The sequence below is a fragment of the Phodopus roborovskii genome, unplaced genomic scaffold (assembly GCF_943737965.1).
Source record: "Phodopus roborovskii unplaced genomic scaffold, PHOROB, whole genome shotgun sequence".
Lineage (NCBI taxonomy): Eukaryota > Metazoa > Chordata > Mammalia > Rodentia > Cricetidae > Phodopus > Phodopus roborovskii.
Genome location: NW_026126434.1, coordinates 28,126,639 through 28,137,110, shown reverse-complemented (window position 1 = coordinate 28,137,110; position 10,472 = coordinate 28,126,639). Strand labels below are relative to the sequence as shown.

General features: G+C 48.1%; 1 protein-coding gene across 2 annotated transcripts in view; it reads right to left on the bottom strand.

Moving 5' to 3' along the window:
- Positions 1-1,658: 1,658 nt before the first annotated feature.
- The window catches only part of Ilrun (inflammation and lipid regulator with UBA-like and NBR1-like domains), a 58,061-nt gene continuing 49,247 nt past the window's right edge, over positions 1,659-10,472 (bottom strand). For both annotated transcript variants that reach the window (XM_051187191.1, XM_051187192.1), the window contains exon 5: positions 1,659-1,852. In XM_051187191.1, the coding sequence (XP_051043148.1) occupies positions 1,817-1,852 (36 nt within the window). In that variant the 3' untranslated portion in view covers positions 1,659-1,816. The remainder of the gene's footprint in view (positions 1,853-10,472) is intronic.

Genomic DNA, 10,472 nt, shown 5'->3' with positions numbered 1-10,472 from the left:
GCTCCAAGACCAGGAAACAAGGGAGAATGGCTGGGCATGCATGCGCTCTAGGGTGGCAGTGTCCTCTGAGATGACCCTCAGACAAAACCCCTTCACTTATGGCTTGGGCCCGTTGGGGCTGCCTCTGGCTCAAGGGTCTAAGTGCGCAGAGGAAGTAAGGGTGCCAGAGAAGCCCATTTATTTAACTTGAGACCCAGCTGTATTGCCCTTCTCCACCTGCCCCGGGGGACTTCCTCAATGAAACAAAGCTTATTGTTGGTTGTTCTTTTGGGACATGGAAAGGCGAGATTTTCATACAAGCTTTTCTTCCACAATCAAGTGTTTAAAATCAACAGTCTCAGAAGAAAATGAGGAGGAACAAACACCACACACTTTTGGAACTCAAGCATCCAGAGACAGACAAGACAGACAGACAGGCAGGCAGACACCTGCACCCACACCCAGGCTAGAGGACCTCTTACAGCCACTCATACCCTGATCTCCCTGCTCTGCTCACAACCCTGGAGCACATGGGGGCTGGAGACAGGCAGGGGACCCTGCAGCCACACCAAATCCACATTCCTGGCTCTCAAGCCACTGACTTAGGGAAGGAGGGGTTAAGAAGAGGGACTTGCATATTCTTGTATCTTTGGCAGACAGCTGTTCTAGCCTGGTTTAAGATTCCCATGGAGACATCCATATTTCAACCTGCTTGGAGTCCATGGGACACTAGTGGGCACTGCACCTACCCAGGGAGCAAATGCCTGCACTCCAGTTGGGCTGCAACTTGCCACCCCACACTAAGCAGGCCCTGCTGGAGGAGTGGTCAGCAGTGGGGCTCCCAGCTGGGGCTGAATCATTCTGTAACAGTTCTGGTTCCACTAATAGGCTGTGAGGATGCCACAAAGGCCCGTGAGAGGAGCTGTGTGATAAGAAAAGCAGGGCAGAGTTCACACTTGCTGATGAGTTACAGCCCTGTGTGCATGTAGCACATGCACCTACCTGCGGAGAGCCAAGGGAAGATGGGCCACTGCACCAAGGGCCCAGTATTGTGTGCTCGCCGCCACACTCCTTCTGCCAAGAGAAACATGGGAGGAAGCAGTCCCAGATGTCGTAAGTATGCAAAAGGACACCCCTTGGACTGTCCTCCAGGCTTCTGCTGGCCACACAGGAGAGTATTGATGCTAAGAAGCCCCGGGGTTGACAGACACAAATGTCAAAGGTGTAAATCAACAAGAGACTGACTGAAAAGGGGGGGAAGGTGATCTCATTGGCAGATGCTACTAAGAACAATCGAGGTCAGACTGTACAGTCAGGTGGGGACACAGCATGAGCCCAGCAACACTGACTGGCAGTCCCCACACAAGCCCCACCTCACTGTGAAGGCTTCCAGTTCTGTAGAGCATGTTGTCCCTTCCTTAAAAGAAACATTGGGAAGAGGGAAAAAAACTAACATGTGCTCAAAACTACAACCTCTCTGTAGGTAAAATAATTTTTGTTTAAAAAGATGGCTTATTTTCCCCCATTTTAAATTTCTTCCCCTTCCCGAGAGACCTAACAACTCATCAGACTGACGTCATCACCAAAACCCAGGGTGGCTGCGTGGATTTCTTCTTGGTAGCCTCAACACCATTCCTGCAGTTCAGCATTCACACATGCATACTGAGTTCACTCAAAACTAGTCTTTCTTCCTCTTCTTCCGTGATTGGGGGGGTGGGTGGGGATCTGAGCCAGGGGTCCATGCGATGTGGTCTGTGATCCAGTGGAACCCCTTGCCCTCTCCCCCCAAAGTCAGGCCTTCTGTCTTTTGTTAATTTTCCTTCTTGTTGACACCTGTTTAAGACTGGCCGAAGGGGTAAGGCCCGTGGAGCCCCTGGAAGAGAGTGAAGACAGTCAGTGATGAAGATGAGAGCTGCCTGACCAGCAAACCCAGCCCCAGTCCAGAGGTGTGAGGATCACTGTCCTGGCCAAGTGCCAGGACAAGCCCAGCTGCTGAGTTTCCCACTGAATCCCACCAGCCTCAGAGAGGAGAGGCGAGAGAGACATGGCTCCCCTGTGACAGTCAGCTGATGCCCACTTTCTTCCAGCCAGGCTGTAAATCTTCACTCATCCCTGACACAGGTTCTCAAACCTCTCCACTGCAAGACGACGCAGTGGACGATGACGAGTGCTGCCAAACCTGAGGACCTGAGTTCAATCTCCTCCCCCGAACCCCATGGTGGAAGGAGAACTGACTCCCCCAGGTTGTCCTCTGACTTTGACGTGCATGCTGTGGCATACACAAAATGAATACATTAAAAACAAGTTTAGCAGTTGCTGTCTACCTAGCACCAAGCACCATTGATGGTACCAGAACCTGCCCCATACTGCCCTTAGGGCTGCTATCTTCCCACAGACAGAGGTGTTTGAGGTGGCAGCTGCTAGGACCTGAGGACTGCAGTGAGCTGTCCCTCCTACCATATTTCAAATGCATTAGGATGCTTACTTTCCTTGTCCTTATTTTGCTTTGCTTAAAACAAGGTTTCACTATGTAGCCCAGTGTGGACTGGAATTGTTTTTAACTGATTATGAGTATGTGCCTCCACGAACTTGTATATACCACATGCAGGTAGGAGCCCATGGAGGCCAGAAGCAGGCAATGGAATTCAAGTCACAGGTGAGCACTTGCAAGCAGCATGCCCTTCACACTGAGCCACTCGGCCAGCCCTTGGACTGGAACCCTTGATCCCCTCCCTCAGCCCTCCTAAGCACTGGGGTTACAGGGCCGACCCCAAAGGTACTTTCTCTGTTCCTGGGCTGAGCGGTAAAGACTTCCATCTTGTCTTCCCTGCATTAAGAAGGGTGGGTGGTGGGTGGTGCTCGGCTTTAATTCCAGCAGTCAGAAGGCAGAGACAGGTAGATCTGACTTTGAGAGCAGCTTGGTTTTCAGAGAGAGAATTCCAGAACAGCCAGGGTTACACAGAGAAACCCTGTCTTGGAAAAACAAAAAACAAAAACAGCAACCAAAGGGGGGGAGGAAGGAGGAGGAAAGTCTACTGTAACCAGCACCAGAACCACAGGACTTGCCTCCTTTTTCCTTGGGTGGACTCAATCAAAGCAAAGACCCGAGAAAGGGCAAAGGTAACTAGTGACCAGTTACACCAGGGTCCTACACGCCACCGTGGGCTAGCAGCCTCCATGGAGAACACTGGAGACTCAGCCATCCCATGAGTGGTCAGAGGGAGCTAACCCATGCTGGGTATCCATCTGAAGAACCCCAAATCTAGGCACAACCCACAGCAGGAGGAAATAGGACACCCCCCATCAGTCTGATGAAATGTGGGCAAAGCCAGAGTGCTTTCAAAAACTAGTTGTTCTTTAAGCAGAATTATGTGGTTATAGTGGAGCCAGGATGACAACAATCTTAAGTCCCAGTGTGGTGCCTGGCCCTCAGATGGTGCCTAAATTGGTAACTGAACAAGGACAGGTATGCTCAGAACACCTGGAGTGTCAGACCCCTGTAAGTCAGGCCCTTCCAAAGTCAGTTTTGTTGTGGTTGACTAGCTTGAGGGGACACAAATACCTGGGCTATCCATCAGTCTGGCCACAGTCCTGGAGGTTCCAGGAGAGGGGACTAGTGGCAGACCAGTAGTGCTGGATGTGAGGATGTAAAGATGTGGGAAAGCTGGGTCTGTTCCCACTCTGTATGTTCACATGATCCCGGAGAGCACTTCCTGCACACATCTGACTCTTCCACACAGCTACTCACTTTCCAGGTTCTGGAAGCTGACATACAATGCCTGGCTCAAGAGGCTGAAATCCCTGTATCCTAAGGAATACCACCTGAGGTCAAAGCAACTAAGAATGGGAGTATGAGGTGCTGATTTTCCCAGGAAAGTACTGAAGAACAGATGCATGGTATGTCTCTACCTGCTTGGTAATACATCAAGTGTGTGTGTACGTGCGCCCACACATGCATGTGTGTAACCAACAGAGAAGAACTGGGAAGAAGGGAAGGCTGATATAGAAGGGTTGTCAGCTATTCATCAGGCGTTGTCTACTTAAGTCTGGGACCCAAGGAAACACATGACTTTTCCAACTCATAAAAGGGAGTTAACCTTATCAGGAGCACAGCACTGGTGTTTAGAATGACAGGGTGCCACATGCCTGCAGGCCCTTGCACTAGCCACATCTCCAGTAGGTAAATGAAGGCTGCAACCACCCTTGGTGGCTCTGCCAAACATGAGCTCTCAGATTCCACCTTGTGGGTTTCGGTAGGAGGCTCCCATACATCAGCAAGAACACAGCTGCTAAAGGCAAGCCACCCTGACTCAGCACTTCCCAGCAACAGCTACTCACCTGGAACGACCCAGACAGGCAGCTCAGACTGGGAAAAGAACACATGAAGTTCCCAGCCTCCTCCACAGTGCATACAGCTCTCCCAGGTCTGTGGCTTACCTGGGAATACTTACATAAGGGAATATGTGACTTCTACACAGCTGACCCTGCCCCCCCCAATAGAAAAGATGAGATCTATGCACTGGGAGGGGACAGGAATAAAGCTGTGCACTCTTGAATTGCCAGCTGGTTTGGCTCCCTAAGACCATCTAGCCTGAATTTAACTGGCTTAATTTATGATTCTCCTTGTTTTTCTAATAACCGAGGTTCCATGTCTTCTGGAAAGAAAAAGCTATAAAATTCTATTTCAAACGAGAGAGTAGCATGCTAAAAGAGGTGCAGAAAGGTGGCTTGAGGAACAAGGTCTTTCCCTTCCCCTAAGTTTTAGCCACCATCACTTGAAGGAAGAAGGAAGGAAAGAAGGAAGGAAGGAAGAAAGGAAGGAAGGAAGGAAGGGACCAGCTATTTCGATATGTGTCACAAGGAGACCACAGAAGAGGGGCAATACTACACCAGCTGCAGAGGAATAGACTACCAAAGATTCCAAGAACAGTGTGTTGAGCATCCTGTGGCAGAAGGTCAAACAGGAAGTGCCGTTCCTACCCCAGGCATGCAGTGAGACAATCCGCATGCAAGGCTCATCCACATTTATGGTTCTGATGTGGCTCTGCAAGCCAGAGAACAGGTTCTGGGTAGTTCCCATCACCAATCCCAGCCCAGAAGGGGTCTGCAGCACAGTCACTCTCTGCTGGCATCTAGTGACACACCCTGTCTCTCTACCGCCTCAGCACCAGGACTCAGCACACCACAGCACCCAGCTTTATGTGGGTGCTGGGGATATTGATTTAGCTCTGCATGTCCCTGCAGTGTGTATTTTACCCCCTGAGCTGCCTCCTGAGCCACAGCTTTTGTTTGTAGGAAGAGCAGAAGCCAGACCCTCCCTGACCTTATTTTCTGTAGCACCGCACTGCTGGTAAGGACAAGGAATGATGTAGTAGCAGATAGTACCAGAGAGCTCAGAATTCAACTCTGACCCAAACAAAAATTAATCCATCAACGAGGTGTGGAAGGCCACCCACATTTATAAGGTCTATGACCCATCCAACCAAGGCTGCCAAGACATCAATCCAGTAATCCAGATTCCTGCTGAATCTAGATTTAACGGCCAATCCTAAAGATTACTCAAAACTCCGCAGGAAGTGGGTTTTTCCTTGCAGCTATCACCACACTTGCCAGGGAAGGAACACTCAGGCCTGTAGTAGCTGAGTAGACTTTTCCCAACCTCAGTCTTTTGGGGCTTTGGAAAGAACAGCTGTCAAGGTTGTGGGCAGCCCAAGTACACACTAGCCAGAGAGCAGGTGCTCTATCCAGCCTATATGTTCTACACGGAACACAGTTGGTTGCTGGGGGAAGAGATCAGTTGTGTTAGGTCCTTACCAGTCTGTCCAGAACCCAATGTTACTAATTACTGCAAGCAATGAAATAGCTATTTTTCTAAGATATTTTACAATGTATAAACTTAAGTTCACTCCAACTCATTATTTTTTCCACTTGTATGCTGAAGGTATAACACGGTGATAGCATGCCATGCAGGTGCTGCCCAGGGTCAAGCCCTAGTACTGTTGAGGAAAAGATCTAGTACTTCTGTCTGAGTCTGCAAAATAAACCCAACAACAACTGTCTCTGACAGTCTTGGTGCTGACCCTGTGGAGCAGCAAGAGTCACAGCTCGTCTGTGAGCTTCTACAAGGGGCTCCTGTAACCTACAGGAGCTCCTGAAATGGGGAGTCAAAAGGGAAACAAAAACCACCTTTCCCCAAAGGGGAGCACACTGAGTATTAGAATGTGAAGTGCTTCTGAGGGGACACCCCCTGCCACCAGATTCTGGAGTAACTGCATGTACACAGTGAGCTGGCTGAGGGATGGAACTCAAGAGTAACTACCATTTACTTATGTCTTGTGTTTGGCTTACTCTTAAAGGCAATTTTTTTTTGGGGGGGGTTGTTTCTGTGTGGCTTTGGAACCTGTCCTGAACTAGCTTTTGTAGACCAGGCTGGTCTCAAACTAACAGAGTTTCACTTGCCTCTGCCTCCCTAGTGCTGGGACTAAAGGCGTGTGCCACCACTGCCCAGCAAAGGTTTAATTTTATGTAGCAGTCTGACAAAGAACTTCCCACTTGAGGAATCCTGTTGGAGTTCAGAAGTTTCCTGTTTTGTATTTCTGGATTAAACATGCTTGACCTTATACTAACAGTCCCCAGAAAACCATTTTAATTGTGAGATCACATATAAGAACTAGCTCTACTTCTTTTTGCTTCAGTCCCCATTTCCACAGCCACCACGCTGCATTCTGCACAGGGCCCAACCCACCAGTCCTTGCACTAAAAATGAAGCCAGGAACAGCTGTGCTGGGGACTCAGTTCTTGTCTTCTATCTGGAGAGGTGTCAAGAAGAGGCCAGAATTCCTTTTAAAGGACATTTCACGGAGCCCTTTTGGGATTAGTCCGTTCCCCATATGAAAACTTGCTCAGATAAACCACCACAACACAGAGACTTTCAGACACCCATCTTTATTTTGCTTTAGTTGTGATTTGGTTTAAATAAATAAAAAGTGCCCACAGGCTGGTCAGTGGTGGCTCACACTTTTAATCCCAGCACTCAGGAGACAGAGGCAGGTGGCCTGGTCTACGGATCGAGTTCCAGGACAGCCAGGGCTGCACAAAGAAAATCTGTCTCAGGGAGGAAAAAGGGGAGAGGGACCACACTGGTTCATAAACAGTGTTAGCTGCACACAGGTACCCCTAAACCCCATGCATCAACGGCAACAGATAACACTATGAGGCCCCCTCCTCTGTCTGCCTGTCCAGTGCTCCTTTGTGTCACTTAAACACACTGAGTGCAACAGAGAAGATGGGTAAAAGGTTTCACAGGAAGGGCTGTCCTGACCCCCGACTGCACACACGAAGGGTGCAGGAAGGACTGGCCAACCAGGGCCAGAGACTGGCCAGTACGTTGGAATCTAAGACTCTGATTAACAAGAAATGGAATTACATGTTGGGGTAATGAGGACAACCAGCGAGATCAAAATACCCAAGCCCCTCTGCTGGCTGTTCAGGGGGCTTGCTGGTGGCAAGGCAAGGCCACTTCAAGCAGGCAGTAACGCTGAAGAAGCCATACCACTACAGTCTAGGCCACTTTCATGAGAAAGTGCCCCAGTTCAAAGATGCACCTATGTGCTAGCCATGGATAAATGCAGGAAGCCTGCTTTAGACATGAGGACTATGTTAGGGTAGCCTATGGTCATGGCCTATCAAAGTGCTTAAAAGGTTAACTCAGTAATTAGAGTATTCTCTGTCTTTTAAAAGCCTTGTAAAACCATTTTTTATTCCTATCTTTGTAATGGTTTTCCCAGCTGGTCTTAACTAACTTCTGCTGTCATCAAGGAACCTATCTATCCACCTACCCATCCAACCTTTCTATGTCCACTCCAGCCTAGCCAACCTGACACCACCAACCATTCAGCATTCACCCTGCACCTTTCCTCTCCTCTTCACCCATACACCTATCTTCTCTCCTCTGCCCTTCCCAGTTCCCATAACCAACAACAGCTGTCAGCCTTCAACCTTCCCAATCTAATTAACAAAGTTGCCATGAGCAATTGGACACAAATACAACTGCAACTTCAACACCAACTGAGGGCCAGGGTTGGCTCAGTTAGTAGAGAGCATGCATAGCCTACATAAAGCAGGCTTAGGCTATAAACCCTACTTCTTGCCCTTGATCAACAAATTACTGCGAGTATGCTGAAATCCAGATGAGATGCTGGGGAACAGCTCTTCTTGGCCATCTCCTAGGGTAAGAAGGAAGGAAGTCAATTGGGAGAGGCGCTCATCCAAGTGTCTGGCAATGCAGACACTTAGCTCAGAGTTCTAAACCACATCGAGCCTTGGCCTGCTTCCTCTAGAGCTTCACTCAGGTTCCTCTGACGATTGTCAACTACAGGTTTCTACAAGCCCTCCCCATCATAACCCAGAAAAAAAAGTAAGTTGTTTCTCTTCTTGTACCAGTCAGCCAAGCTTCTTAAATCTTGTTATCAAGTATTTTGGGAACTGTTTGCTGGTGCTGTTTCCTTTCACATTAAAAGTGACCCTCCTTTGACAGATCTCAAAGATCTTCTCTGGTAAGTCCCCTTTGTCCTTTAAAAGCACACCTCACTGGCCAGAGCTGGGTGGCTGGCTAATGTCCTCTGGGCATTCTTACATGTAGTTTCCCCTATAATTTGTTTCAAATTCACTATCCACCAAGACACCACTTTATTTTTGTAGCCCTGGCTATCCTTGAGCTAACAGAGACCCGCCTGTCTCTGCCTCCCGAGCGCTAGGATTAAAGGTGTGCACCACCACTGCCCAGCAGACATCACTTTCTTCACTACTATCAACCTTAAGGTTTTCTCTTCCCCAACACCTATGAGTACTTAAAAGTTAACTGCAGGGGAGGAGACCAGTCCAGTGGTTAAGAGCACACTTGCTACTCTTCCAGAGTATCCAAACTTGGTTCCCAGAATCAATATAGATAGGGTTGCTTATAATTCCAACATGTGCGCACATGCTGGGCATGGGGATGATTGTCTCTAATGTAGCACTTGGGAGACAATTTTCTGTTAGTTCTAGGACAACCAGGGCATGGTGGTTTGAAAAAAAAATAGCTCACAAAGGGGATGGCACTATTAGGAGATGTGACTTTGTTGGAGTGGGTGGGTATGACCTTGTTGGAGGAAGTGTGTCACTGTGGGGGTGGGCTCTGTTGTCTCCTATGCTCAAGCTATGTATGTGCAGTGACATAATTCGCTTCCTATTGCCTTCGGAAGATGATGCAGAACTGTTAGCTCCTTCTCCAGTACCATGTCTGCCTGCATGCCATCATGCTTCCTGTTATGATGATAATGTACTAAACCTCTGAACTGTAAGTCAACCCAACTAAATGTTTTCCTTCTAAGAGTTGCTATGGTCAATGGTGTCTCTTCACAGCAATAGAAAACTGTAACTAAGACACAGGACTATATGTCCTGTCCATTCACCACCCACCAAGAGAAGCCAATTGGAGTGCAAACACATTCTATCCTTGTACTCAGGAGACTGAAGCAGAAGAATTAGGCTAGCATGGGTTACCTTATAGTGACAAACAAAAATTCTAAAATGCTCAGTGGGCAAAGGCCTTACCACCAAGCTTGATGTTCAATTTACAAGTCACCCTGACTTCCACATGAGCCGAAGCATGCATGCCCACATTCACATACAAATAAACAAACAATCAACATTAAAAAAAAAAAAAAAAACTTGAAATGAAGGTACTGGAGAGATGGCTCAGCAGTTAAGAACATTTCCTGCTTTTCCAGACCAGTGTTCACTCATAGCATCCTTATCAGGCAGCTCACAGTTGGCCTATAACTCAAGTTCTAGAGGATGAAATGCCTTCTTATGTGTGGGCACCTGTACACGTATGCCATACACATACATACATACATACAAGTCAAAAATGAGCAAATCTTCCAAAAACTTATTGTAACACATTAAAATAAAATTTTCTGAAAGAAAAGAGAAAAACCAACACACACGAAACCAATCTCCCTAAGTCCCATTTCCTCTTTTCTGGCTCATGTCCCTTCCAACAGCCAGGCACACGTGTGATCAACCAGCATCTTTGGATTAGCAGTGGCTGAGCATGGAGACTCATGACCGACTGAGCAATATCAATATGATGTGTGTAAGGCAGATGATAGCTTCTGCAGCCAGCACAGGACTCATCCTCATACCTCATGCAGCCTGTTGGAGCATAGTCAGAGCAACTGTGCTACAGGGAACCAGTGTGAAAGCTCAGCAGCTACACCAACAGATTCTTAGCCATGAGTCACTTTTGTTCACTGACTGTAGAGGAGGAGTTATAATGACCAATGTGAGATGGCTGGCATTTCTGTTACAGGTTTGCCTAGCCTCAGCAGCCTGAAACAATGCCCAGAGTCCCGAACACACACAAAGGAGCTGGGCACCACTGACACTGTGGAGATACAAAGGAGTGTTCCTGGACATACTTCTCAGTCTCAGTCAATCAGCAATGCTAC